Raw genomic sequence first — 14,235 nt, 5'->3', positions numbered from 1 at the left:
GCTGTGGGATTTAATCTCTCGCTATCTTGCGAAGAAATCAGTGTGCTTTGGCCCAAACACAGCCACCATTATCACCTAATGATAAGAGCAGAGGAACTCAGTGGGGGCTATTTTTAACCCCTCAGGCTAAAAACAAAGCAGCAAAATTTCCCTTACCCATGCATGCTTTCAACGGCTACACAAAAGAACCAAGTACTTTTCCTAGAAAAGTAAAATCAACCGGTGCGCGTACATGTTTCGCTTAACTGGTCATCCTTTTTAAGATGCAATTTTGTGTGAACTCTAAATTATAAACTTAGTGAAAACATTACTGCCTTCTTGGGAAATTTTTCTTACAAGATTTTATCACTTGGCTCCTCCGCAGTACTGAAGTATAAGACAGCAATTCTTGCAGCCAAAGCTGCCACAGATATATTGATAAAGCGCTGCGAACTGGAAAGAATGAAAAAGCCTAATGCAGCCAGCGGGGAAGCGTGAATAAGTCACACATGCACAAACATTCACACAAAGTGAAGTTCGGCAGGAGAATGTGACAGTCACTTTGCAGCAACTAATCCTCTGAAACCACTAAAGCAACAAGTTATAAACCCATTATCTGTTAGACTTAATCCAAAAACTAAACATTTTTGATCCAGCCATTAACACCACTGGTCAAAAATGTGTTTATGTAACAGCAGGAGCTGACATGTTATTGCTCAGGGGTGGTCAAATTCACATGAGCATTAAACCATCTAGGGACTGTCAAAAGCCATTTTGATGCTACTAAAAAGCATTTAAAAAGAACAATCTGGAAAAACAACAGCATGATTTTAACTGCTCTTGACTTTATTATTTCTTCTGTCTCTTGTTTCGTTTTCATTTCAATGATGTATAATGAGGGTAGGTAGGGGGGGGGAAAGGAGATTTTACATGTCCAAGCCTTTCAGTCATGAAAACGTTTGGAGCCTCAGGGGTAGAGGTCCGCAGGAGGTGCTTTATTGTGGACAAATGATTGACATCCCCTTAGTGACATCACTACGACAAAAAGAGCGCTGGGGGAAGAGAAGGCAACAATCAATTCAAACACTCCAGCGCGGCGCACAGAAGAGAGGCGACGCGCTCTCCAACTCGCAGCAACAAGGTCCAAAAGAGCGACACTTAAAGGTCCGCTTATCCTGTTTCTCTCTCTCTCTCTCGCAGAAAAGTTCAGCTTTAGCAGAAGGCAGCTGTTCGCTGGTAAAGATGTTCAGAGAAGCTTCTTTATACTTAGATCGGTTATGCCTACGCGAAGCCGTTTCCTCGTAGAATTCACATAATTTTTTTTCCTTTCGGGACTGACCAAGACCTAACCCGATTCGCAGCTGGTGATAATATGTGTGAGAGGCGATCGGCGAAGGCTATGGGCTGTCTTTGGTCCCCCAAGGAGAAGCAACGTGGATTAAACACGAATTAATGTGGAATTTATCGGAGCCCAAAGGTGGAACGACGACCGGACACAGCGCTTTCTCGTCAGGTAAAATAAAAACTCACGTTTTTTTCTTTTTAATAAACACTTGAAGTACTTAATTGGCGTAAAACAAAAAAAATGAAATGTTTGTACAATAACTTGCTACACGAGGAAAAGCTTACTTTCTAAGTGACCCCCCTCCCTGCTAGTTCTTGGTTTATATGTGATTATAGGGTGTGTGCGTAAAAGTTAAAGCGTTCTCCTACACACGGAGAAAACTATGAAAAGAAGAAGAGAAAAAAGGTCGTTTCTTTGGAAGTCGTGCTGCTCAGATGATGCTTAGGTTTTTCATGTTTTTTGATGTCCTGTCCCGGGCTACATCTGGTACGCACGTCAGATCTAACACCTGCGAGCCTCTTGAAGTAACTCTATCCCTTATGATTACACACGACCGTCAAAGCCCCTGCAAACAGACGCTTGTAACACCGTCTGGTTGCATCTGTTGCTGCTGTGCATACTAACCCGTTTCCCTTCACTGTATTCTTTGATGCTTCTTGTGATCTGTCGGGCTACACAGACTTGCATTTCTTTTTTCATATCACCTCCCCTAACGTGATTTCTTATCTCCTCTAATTGGAGACTTTTTGTCTGATCTCTCTCCGCAAACCCTTTGATTTGTTTTTTCTGAGTCAGTCCCTCGTTTTTTTTTTTTTTTTTTATTCTTCTCTTTCAGAGCTTCTTCACCTTGATATTTTCATGTATCACTTCATGTTAAGACCAAACTTCTCTTTCAGCTTTGACGCGCTGTATTGCCGGAGGGGGTCTTTCTCTCGCTCTCTCTCTCTTTTTACCCACTTCAAAGTGAAGCGTTGTCTTCCCTTTTAACCTGATTTCCTTCAATCGTTCTGTGTAGGGGGATCACACACAGTTTAGGGAATGCTGCAGTGAGGTCCCTGCCGCGTCTACCTCATGTCAATACCTCAGCGCCAGTGTATTGACAGAAATCAACTTTCTCCACAGGGACTGACTGATCATGGTCGCCGTGGTCCGCTCTCTCATGGTACTGCTGCTCGCTCAGGTGTTGCTGGAAGGTGCTACGGGACTAATCCCCGAGGTCGGCCGGAGGAAATACAGCGAATCCGGGAAGCAGACCCCAGAGCAGTCAGAGAGCTTCCTCAACGACTTTGAGCTTCGGCTTCTCAATGTGTTTGGACTGGGGCGCAGGCCGACCCCAAGTAAGCAAGCCGTGGTGCCGCAGTATATGGTGGACCTTTACCGTATGCATTCAGCAAACGGAGACCATAGCACCAAACGACCCAAGAGCATGGGGAAACACGCAGAGAGAGCCGCCAGCAAGGCCAACACGATTAGAAGCTTTCACCATGAAGGTATGTATTAGTGACATACCTTTACCTGTCAGCCGGGAAGCTTCTCGGCTCTCTCAGACAACCCAAACCTATATTTAAACATGACTCAGTGCGTCAAGACTGAACTTCAGAGTCTTCGCTGTTTTATAGAGGTTTAGTCATTTACAGGTGACACGCGTCTAAGTTACAACTTACTCTTAAATACGCTCGGGATTGCCTAAAACTCAGTAACGCGACTTACAAACAAGCATCTCGTACGCAATTAATTACCTCTCACATATGTTGTGATGCAACATTTAACCGAACATCCCCCTGGGGCTGCTGTCAGAGGTTTTAAAACATCAAGGGAGGTGGTATCCCTGGAGTAATTTGTTTCTTAATAATTGATGGTGTTTGCGTGGGCTCCGAAAACAGTTTTTCCAGACACGCACCACAGGAGCAGGATAAAGGGCGGTGTGCCTTTGCGCAGGTGATAGTCATCACCCTGTTACTTCAATAACACACGACATGACATTATACTAACACGCATTATGACAAAGTCATCGTGTCAGACTGAATTCTGAGTCATTTTTAACAAGACTGAAATTAGTTCTTGGTTAAAAAAAAAGGGGGGGGGGGGGGGTACCCGCCTTATTCGTCTTTCCAAATCCCCGTTGTGCCCGTGCAGTGCGCCATTACGCATGTTCCAGTAACACTATAATTGCTCACTTAGCTTGTAGGTGGATACGGTACTGCTTGTTGAATTTAGTGTTTCAGTTCAAGTTCGCTGCACTTCAAAGATAACATATGCTGCTCATATATATATAAGACTGGCACTAAATCCTGGATGAGGTGCACTAAGTTCAACAACTACACAGATGTTTGCACAGAGTTACAAATAAAGTGGACTTTTATAACTTAAAAAACAGCAGCTGAGAAAATAAAAATGATGGTTTACTTATATTCTATTGATCTGAGGCTATATTGTCTTTTGCACCTGGCTGTGATATTAAAATGACTCACGCATGATAAAAATGAAACACTACAGTGTTTACTGTCAAACATATAGTGATGCTTTATCACCATTCACCATCTTAAGGTCTATGTTCCATTTGTCAAAGCATACAAGTTACTGTGTCCATAGGGGCTCTACACAGAGTCCTCATACAGAGTTCTAAGTGTTTAACTGGGGAAGTTTCCATCAGGGGTGAGTCAGAGGGGTGGTTGAGTGGTTGCTTGGGTGCTCTCCAGAGGCCTAGTGCAATGACACCAAGTGGCTACACCGACACACTACAAACAACCGTGGCCTGGGCAGCTGGGCTGAGTGACTGCCCCCAGCCAGCTACTGGAAACCTCTGCAACCGGCCAACACACCTTGACACCACTGGCCATTACGAATGCGCTCAGGCTGTGTTTACATAGGTCCCCCCAGCCCTTTCATCCCGTGCTAACAGAGCTGCTGGGTTGTTCATCTTCCCACGTCAAGAGACACGCAATTGATGGCTGCTGCATATAATAAGCATGTATCTACAGATGTAAACACAGCACATCAAAGCAAACTGCTCTAATCATTCATCACATCTGCTGCCTGATATTCATTTCACTAGGATAATTAGTTTCACTGCTATCAGTTTTCAAAAATAACCATTTCCCATGCCAAATAGAACATTTCCACTACTTCACAGGAAGTAGCTGCCAGAGACACGTCTCTGATGAATGACCCAGCATTAGCCTTTATCTTATGTTTTGGCATGCAGCACAAAAAGAAATTAGGAATGTTGATACACTCATATCTGTGGTTCACACGTTTGTGACAGGCCCTGACTTGTTCACATAGCCAAACCTCAAAGAACAGAAAACGAGAGAGAGTGAGAATATTGTTGCAGAAAGAAATTGAGGAAGACGTGAAAGAGGAGGAGAGAGAAAGAAAAGAGGATTTGGGGCTAAGAGAACAGAGGGAAAGGGGGATTTGGGAGCTGAGGAACGAAAGAAAGAGAGGGATTGGGGACAGAGGAGGGGGAACAAGAGACAGGGGGCTTTCCCACATCAAATAAGGAGTGATGGGCCTAATTGAGGTCTTTGTGCCTCTGGAGGGAGATTTAGGATGAGATGGTGGAATTTCCTAAATACCTCCTTTGAAAAAGCAAAGAGTTCAAAGTTTGTGTTTACGGCGCTGCACCAAACAGATTAAAAAGTGTGTCTATACATCATCTGTGATCTTCATAAAGTAAGAGTTCAAAGTGGGAGGGCTGCCTCAAAGAAAATTGTAGCTTTTACTAAGACTTCTGTCATTTACTGTACACTATAGAGGGGTATACAAAGATCTTAACTGTATACAGTTTATATACACTCTACTTTCCATTTGTCTTTTATTATCGTCACATTAATTGTAACTTAAGTCCTTGTAATTTCAGAATTGGTTATTAAATTTAATACCTTGACGCATAAAAGAAATACTCCAGTGCTGGCAACATCTACACTATAAATAAATGTTGACGCAACAGTTGGCCTTTTTAGTTTTCTTCTGGCCATTCTCATTTTTGATGAAGTCAGTATATGGTGCAACTTTTTTTCATGTGTACTTATGAAAATATTTCGCAGCAACCAATTCTCACAGTGCAAATGAGCCATTTGAAGTCTGGCTGACTAGCGTGTGTGATCTTATCGATAGATGGAAGCGCACTGATTTCATCTTCTGACATTTAACCAGGTGAATTTATGAGCATGACACTAATCGCTGTATTACATCCCCATGAGCATTTCCCTGCTATTACACTGAGTCATACATGCAACCACATGCAATCACTCACACAACCATGTGGTAGCTTGGCTGGATCCATATACTAGATCCACTCGATGTTATTTCTTAGGCATGTATGAAATTAATACGTTCTTGGCTTGATCCTGACCCTATGGTTGTCTCTCTTCTGTCCTTTACAGAGTCTATGGAGGCGCTGGCCAGCCTAAAAGGCAAAACGACACAGCAGTTCTACTTTAATCTCACTTCTATTCCAAATGAGGAACTCATCACCTCTGCAGAGCTACGCATTTACAGGGATCAGGTCATGGGATCTGCAAGCCCCACCGAAAGCAGCATTAGTGACAGTACTCCTGCTAGTGGCCTCCATCGTATCAACATTTATGAGATATTTGGAGTTCCTGCCACTCAGGGCAAGGAACCTCTACTACGTCTGCTGGACACTCGAATGGTGCAGGACTCTTTGAGTCGCTGGGAAAGCTTTGACGTCAGTCCCGCTATATCTCATTGGACCTCTGGGAATGGCCACAATCACGGCTTCTTGGTGGAGGTGATTCACCCAGAGGAGGGGGAGATGGACAGCAAGGATGCCCACAGACGCAGGAAACATGTCAGGGTGAGCCGGTCGCTACACCAGGACCAGGACTCGTGGCCTCAGGCTCGGCCGCTGCTTGTGACATATGGCCACGACAGCCGCGGGGGCTCAGTGCTCCACAAACGGGAAAAAAGGCAAGCAGCACCCCGCAAACAACGTAGGAAGCACCAGCACAAGGCAAGCTGCAAGAGGCATGCCTTGTACGTGGACTTCAGTGATGTGGGCTGGAATGAGTGGATAGTGGCACCCCCTGGCTACCATGCCTTTTATTGCCATGGGGAATGTCCTTTCCCCCTAGCAGACCACCTCAATTCTACTAACCACGCCATTGTGCAGACACTTGTCAACTCAGTCAACTCGAACATCCCCAGAGCCTGTTGTGTGCCCACTGACCTCAGCCCCATTTCTTTGCTCTACCTGGACGAATTTGAGAAAGTAATCCTGAAAAACTACCAAGACATGGTAGTGGAGGGATGCGGCTGCCGGTGAGAAACAGGTGGCACGGATAGAAAAGAGCGAGCGGGCACAAGAGGCAGAAAGAGATCAGAGGTTATCATGGACACCCAGTTTCCCAATGAAGACATTTATTTATATGAAAGAAACAGAAAACAGAGCTATTGCGGAAGAAGAAGAAACTATATATGAATATATTTATGTCTACATAAGGTTGGGAAAAATAAATATTTTAATCAAAGGAATATTCCTTTACTGGTTTTGAAAATGTATTTCCGATGTACATTTTGAAATGGGTGCAATACCACATGAAGTATAATGCTCAGATTTCTATTTTGTATTTATTTCTATTATAACCACTTTATTTGTAAATAAATAATGTGTATTTATCGTGAAAAAAACATCCCGTGGTCACTCCAGTGTTGCACGATCGGCTTCTGACAGAAATTACCTGCGAAAACGTAACACGTGACAAGAAGCTTATATTTCACTGATTGCAAACCAAGCACTGAACTATTTTGCTAAAAGTAATCGGAGACCAACAACAATGGAGGTTTTGAAGGCAAAGCGATAGGATCACTGGCGTAATGAATTGTAGCACGTTGTAGGGTCACAGACAATTTAAATGCCCACGGGAGGCTCATAAAAACAGATCGTGTTTTTAATGCCTTACATGTCACTGCATGGATCCCTGGGAAGATTCTCTTAACGTCTATGTTTATTCTGCTCCCGACCAATATTATCAGATGGAGGGGGAAAAAAGTGAAACTGCCCGAAAAAGAGCGCAAGAGACATGGTCTCCTCACAAAGACAATGAGCGCGGCTGGCTCTTTATACTGCAACGTTAGTATAAAAGAAACAATGCTCCATCTAGATTAAAGCAAACGGACTAAAACTGCTCCATAAAGAATAGATGAGAATTTATAGTGTAGCCACAATAACAGATCAGATAATGAAAAAGTGAAAGAGTTTGACTGACTGCGTTTTCTGCTGTGTTTGCATTAGAAAGGGTTTGGAGGGATCACAAGGCAGCTCAAAATGCTCTAAATAGACTGTTTTTATGTGAGCGCACATTGGGACCGTGGAATGTTGGTTTTCAATCTCAGACACATGCTTACGCTCGCATGGAAAACCAACGCGGTTGTTTTTTCAATCATCTATTCAAGGGTTTCCTGGTGGGCTTTTTTCTCTTCAAAAACAAATGTGCGTCAAACAAAGATACGCTTGTTACTTATATAGGAGATGTAAATCAAAACATTTAAGAAGCAGGCGTGAGATTTTATTTAAGGGTTGTAAAAAACACAGAAATGTCACTTTCTTTTTCCCTTTTTCTTTTCCACGAGCCGCAGATCGTGTCCGTTCACCTATTCTTATCCTCTAAGGGTGTCCATCTGCTCGAGATGATGCAACCGTTTAATTGGATTATACCCTCCCAAACATGCACTCGTAACCGCACGCACACGCAAACACACCCGACAGCATTTCAGATTTAATCTTCTGCACGTGTTATTGGATTCTACCTTGCATCTCCACCCTTTCTGCTCCCATCTGATATCCATTTCTCCTCCGTGGATTCCACCACACCACAACCCTCCACATGAACCGCACGTACCTCTGCCAGCAGCAGCAGCACGACACTAATGGACCTTTAGAAGGAAGTCACTTAGCTAGCCCACTTATACACGATTGATAAATCTAAACACTGAAAACCTCCGAAAAGTTTCTTTCTTGAGCTCCAGGAGTAACGTCTAGGTAGGATGTGAAAAATATTTGCTTTTTGAAAAGAAAAAAAGTGTTAGATTTAGTGCCCTTATAGTTAGAGTTCATAAACCTTTCATTGGGTTGGGTGGAAATACTGCTCCCAGTGTGGGTGACACATGGGCAGCATGCCTGTAACTCCCCTACTGCACCCCATCCCAGCTGAACTAGAAGTATGAGCTGGCCACCTTCTGAGGCGGACGAGGGGGGGGAGGATCTCATTTTAGAGTCATGTTAGTATCAGACAGCTCCTAAGGGACCACTTCTAAATGAGAGGTCAGGGGTCAAAGCAATAAAGGTCTATTATCTCCACCCTTACTGACTAACTTCCAGGCTCATCACGTCATCACAGGCCAGTGGCTTCAAGTGTGGTCAGCCACTGGTTGCAACCAAGTACGAGTTTGTGTTTCAGAATCCATTTTTGTATTTTATTGATGCACATTCAAGATCCATCCATTTGTTTGTGTGATCGTGCTGATAATGAGCTAAAATTTGGGTCTGTGTGTGACTGCGAATTTCATGATTAAGTTATAAAAAGCACAACTGTGAAATATGTGATTTTGGCAGAATTCTCTTCACCTGCTACACAGACCTCTGCAAAGTCACTCTCAGAGAACAGATTTTCCCTTTTCCTTCTCCATGAACATCTGGCAAATCAGTTTAAGGTGTCCTTTGCAGACTTTGTTTATGCACAAACACACAACAGAGCAGCCACACAACTGATGAGCATAAAACTGGGAGCTGGAACCTACTTGCATGGCAGGGATCATTCGTTTTGTTTGGTGCTCAGCAAACCAAACCAAAACTATCTGCAACTCCAAACAACCAAAATTGTAAGGGCTATAAAATCAGTTTTCCAGATTTCTGTCTGGCCCAGAATTGGAAAGTATGCGGTGTGCCGTGTATCTTTGATGAAACAGAGGGCTCATGAGATCTCGACTGGCTCCGCGCCAAGGTGGGACGCAAAAATTTAGAGAAGTGAAGAGAGACAGCGGCCACTTCAGAGTCTTTTCTAAGTTTGGATCTTTTCTTCTTCATGTGCTGCGCACACTAATTTTAGAGGTGGTGCACATGGTGTTTTTTCTGTGTTCCGAGAACAGCCAGTGAAATGACGTCCAGCATAGCGAAGACTTTGGCATCTGTGCAGCAGCTCTGAACACATCAAACGGACGGCCGTCCACAGATTCAGGAGCAGAGCAAATATGGAAATGACTTTTCCAGAGCGACTGCACGGATGATGCTGCTTTTACATACATGCATTTTCTATATCCGCATGTAAATTAGAGATTATCTGCCAATATGAGCCACTACTTTTGCTTTAAATACGGGTCCTTCACGTTTTAAAAGTCATGCAATATGAATGAACCTCACTCAAAACTACTTGCTTGCTTGCTCCTAACCATGTGCTGCTACTACCATTACTGTAAGAGCTAATCATCCATGCAATTACAATGGAGCTGGCCTTGAGTGACATGCTGAAATCATTATCTTTGGCAAGGACTCAGTGGAGTAGACCATTACATCGCCCAATTCTCACAGCAGAATAATTTTATGCTAAGCTAAAGTAGAGTTAGAAGTCTGCACTGTATACTATTATGATACTCTGGAGAACATACTTACTGAAATAACAAAACCTTTTATCGTGCGATGATGGGGTTCAGCATCAGAAAAAAATGACCTCATAACATCAGAATTGCTTTTCTTTCAGCGAATATCATGCTCTCTATCTCTGCTTTTAACTGATATTTAAAACAGTGAGAAGCGGTCGCAGTTATTGATGACATTGTTCATTTTCCTGACATTTAGGGCTGTTCTTTTATAACACTGTAATCAAACAGGAATGGAGTTCAAGATGTGTACCTTGCACTTTGTGGGCACATCTCCACAGAGGATACAGGAAGAAGTTCCATATGGGAGACATATGAGCTAACAGGCTCAAGGATGGATTTGCCTCCAGACACTGATCTAAGGTCAGAGCTGTGCTTATTCCTCTGATGGTTACAGTTAGGTTTGGGCTAAAGGGTGAACCCGGCTGATCCTGGAACCTTGCCGAAGGGCGTTGCCTACACGCCGAGCTTGAAAGCGGCTGTGCGGCTACCGAGAGCAGCCTCCATCTTTGTAACAGGAAGTGAAGAGATCAAGCAAAGGGGAGATACATGACATCCCCCAGCATGTCCGTAAAATAAATGTCAATCTCAGATACAGTAAATCTCATCCATAACCACGCACACGACTTCAAACCAGTGAGGTTCACGTTCAGAGCTGGCAATTAATTTAAAACTCCGAACTTAACTGTCTTGTCCGAAAGCAGAAAAGTAGATCAAAGCCCATAACACACAGCGAATAATGACAAACATCTACAGCATTAAACAGAACATAACAGAAAGCACACTAAAAAGAAAAAATCCAGCTGACAGTTTGGCCATCGTCTGCCTTTAAACACCAACCGTTTCTCTTTTGGAGCTATATAAGGTTGACATCTTTAGTACATGTCTTCACATTTCAGGACCACAAAATCCTAACAACACAAACCTCGGGGTTTTAGGGTTTCGATGCAGCACCTTGAGGACTTCTGGGCCTGGAACCCAGTCCACTGAGCAACAAGTTGACCCGCTGCAATAAGAGGAGACCTGTTAAGGAGCTCAGGGCCTCACTTGGTGGTCTTTGAAAACACGCTGGTGCTGAACTTTTTGTACTCAGAGCAGATTACCAGGAGGCTGCTTCCAGATGCAGTGCACCGGGGGAAACAGACTCTCCTTTGCTGGGTGGTATGGGACAAACCAATTCCCCCACACTTTTCTCATTAGAGTAATAAGCTTTGTATAAACCACTGTGCTGCTATTGTCAGGGACACACACACACACCATTTCCTCCATCCACCCATCTGTCTGTCCATACGCTACATCTGACACTCATATCTTTGCTGGAATGATGCACGTTAGAAAATGCTCAGGGAGGCTCTTATGATTGTGAGCACTGTGCATGCGTGGTATATTAATTATATCAACCATAAAAACAGCATTCTTATTCAAAATAACACTCTGCTGGTCAGATGAACATCCTTAACACAGACCTGACAAATGCACTACCAGCACAGCGGTAGATAGGGAAAAAAATTATAGCATTTATTTTGAAAGTATCTTGATTAATGCGATTGTAGAGGGAGGGGAAGAGATGCCCGTTCATGTAAACAGCATGTCAGCAAGCTGTGGGCCCTGGACAGTTCAAGAGCGAGGTGTAACTCACAGTCCTTTGCCCTGCTCTCCCACAGCCTGTCACTGGCATGGCAAACTCTGCCTCACCAAGCTTCCTGTGACTCACTTCCTGTCCCAGCCCTGCACCTGCACTCCTCTGGGTGATGTCATGGCAGGTTTTCCTCTTGGAGTCGCGCTCTCCACATCTGGTGCAATGTGCGTATGTACGCATGTGTGTTTATGTGTGTACATCCATCAGCATGCCTGGCTCAGACATCAGTCAGAGGACCTGTGGTGAATGTGGCCCTTCATAGCTTTCCTGATGACCTCCTCCATGAGGCAAAAGCTTTTGGAAGAGAACGGCACATCAAACAGGCAGGGGAGGAAGAGAACAGTCGGAACATGGATTCAGTCCCAAAGCTGGATTATTGTGATATTTTTCCCATTTGCTTTCTCTCGCTCTCTCTTTTTTTTTTCTACGATACAAATATGTCATTTGGTTGCCTCCTTGCATCCTCCTTGTGTATTCACTACAGCCTTCTGTGAATACTTACTGAGCTCGAGTAGTTCTGTTTTCCAGTGAGGAGAAACAACCTCTAGATGTCCTCAATATCTGTAGGAATAATTACAGTAGGCTTTTCTACCATCGGTGACCACAGTGAAAATGATAGATTGAGGGGAACACACTACTTGGACAGGCCTATGAGTAAATGGAAATATTGTATGAGAATGAGTGAATACTTTTTTCCTTTTTCCTGGGCTGAAAGAAGGTTTTTTTTGCTCTTTTCTCCCTCAGATTGAATGTGTACGTATGTGAATGGGCAGGAAATGCCTTACAGCTCCCGTAAGCAGTGGAGAAACCCGTTTGAGGTCAAGGGTTGCAAGAGGAAGGCAGCAGGCATATATCAATATTCATTTCCTTTTCGGGTACATTCCCAGACCTCTTGCTAGTTTCACTCCTTTATAGAGTGTGTTCTGGATCATTAGTTCTTGCTAGCTGCCTGTTGACAACATTAGCTATTCTAATGTTCGTCTGTGGGAAACTGAGTGCCGTGTCCTCCCTTTTGGTGTGTTCATATGCATCACATCGCCTGGCTCTGATCCTGACAGATGGTACTGACCAGAAAGAAGCGAGTGTAAGAGAAAAGGAGGTCACCTCCATTTTTCTTTGGCGTCTGGTTATTTCCCCATGATGTTAAAACATAAAGTGTACCATGAAAAGTGTTGAAGGAAGGAGTCTTGGTGACAATGCAGTTGTGATGCACTATCCACAGCCGTGACATGAGGGATCGATACCATTACCATGCTGAGTATACTGTAAGCATACTCAGAAACTTCTTTTCCTCATTAGAATGGGCAGCATTTAGAAGGCCAGAGTTTACCAACATTCAAGGGTTGACATTGGACTAAATCTCCATACTGTCACTGTGCAAACAGCGGGCGTTCTGTTGACTGGGATATAAAATAGTGCTGTTGGGTTTTGGGTTTCCAGAGCGGGATCAGGGCTGCAGTATATTGAGTCCATGTGGGGAGTGCGTTTTTAATCTGAGCCTTACCCGCAGTCCTTCCTGTTTCTAATTTGGCGCTGCAGCGGTTTTGTCCCGAGGCCAAGAGCCTCTCTTCCACAGAGTGTCTATTTCCTCTGAAGTGAATAGTAGCAGGTGTGCTGGCCTGAGATCCCTTGGAGAAGTCTGCTTATGAATGGCCCACATCTCGCTCTTTTTTTCGCTTGTCTTTGTTTTCTTTTTTCTTCCTTTCATTCTTATTTTTTCGTCTGTCCAGCATTCTTTCTCGCTTTTTCAAATACTTTCTTTCTTTGCTGTTATGTCTTCACCGCTCTGTAGACACTCTTTTGTCTCCATCTCTTTCTTTCATTTGTCCCTTTTGTTGTCTTTCCTTTCCTCGAGATCAAGGTGTATACCCCGATAAGTCATAAAGAGGCAGCTTATGCAAATGAAAACAACAAAAGACAAGAGCAAGAACGAGGGAAGCACAATCACATATCAAATCTTTCAAGACATCAGATATGATAGATCACATAAAAACCTCTCAAAACAAAAAAAAATTGGGATGCTGAAATAGACTTTGTCAAAAAACAAATCTTTACACACACAAACTTCTTTAATTTATAAGCACAATTTCTACTTTATAGTGTTTGTTATAGGAAGAGGAAAAAAGTGCATCTATGAGCAAAAGACGCTGAATCTTGCACAATCTGTGTATGAGCCAGCCTGATAGCGAAGAACTCATCCAATCTTTGAGCAGAGGAGACATGCTGTCATGCTGCTTCACAGAGGCACTGCGATTGGAATTAACCTCTTGTGACCTTCACTTCTCCTCCCTTCCCCAAAACACACGCTTTAATGACTTGGTCTTGAAGGGGTGCAGCCTTCGCTGTAAGGCAAATAAATCCTATCACGGCTAAGTCATATTCTTACTTATCTCTGATGAAAACAAGGCAAAAGAAACCATGTTGGTTGCCAATGATTTGTGACTTAACACAAGAGTGAAATACAGCTGCAAAGCCATTAAGGAAATGAGAGTCTAACCAAAGGGCTGTTTAACTGGAACACATGAACTCTTAATGATGTTTGTGTTTATTCAATTTTGCTTCCACATCATTTGGCCAAGTAGAATTTGGTGTAAAGGTTATGATGAGAGGTTGCAGATTCTGTTCCCAGAGGTTCTGAGTGTGTAGGGCTTAC

The 14,235-nt window shown here is 43.5% G+C and overlaps 1 protein-coding gene across 2 annotated transcripts; it reads left to right on the top strand.

Moving 5' to 3' along the window:
- Window positions 1-946: 946 nt before the first annotated feature.
- On the top strand, window positions 947-6,963 carry bmp2b (bone morphogenetic protein 2b). 2 transcript variants are annotated; one of them, XM_085431420.1, is made up of 4 exons: window positions 947-1,143; window positions 1,341-1,492; window positions 2,447-2,814; window positions 5,713-6,963. In XM_085431420.1, exons 3-4 carry the CDS (start codon window positions 2,460-2,462, stop codon window positions 6,612-6,614), a joined length of 1,257 nt encoding a protein of 418 aa, XP_085287546.1. In that variant the 5' UTR covers window positions 947-1,143; window positions 1,341-1,492; window positions 2,447-2,459; the 3' UTR covers window positions 6,615-6,963. The 2 variants fall into 2 exon arrangements, with proteins under 2 accessions (XP_085287546.1, XP_085287544.1); XM_085431418.1 differs by having other exon boundaries at window positions 947-1,492.
- The last annotated feature ends 7,272 nt before the right edge of the window (window positions 6,964-14,235 follow it).

The sequence above is a fragment of the Copadichromis virginalis genome, linkage group LG15 (genome assembly GCF_057382275.1).
Source record: "Copadichromis virginalis isolate Kocher_CV1m ecotype Utaka linkage group LG15, C_Virginalis_male_GT1.1, whole genome shotgun sequence".
Taxonomy (NCBI): Eukaryota; Metazoa; Chordata; class Actinopteri; order Cichliformes; family Cichlidae; genus Copadichromis; species Copadichromis virginalis.
Note: the sequence above shows the minus strand (reverse complement) of the source record. Positions and strands in the feature narration are given on the sequence as shown.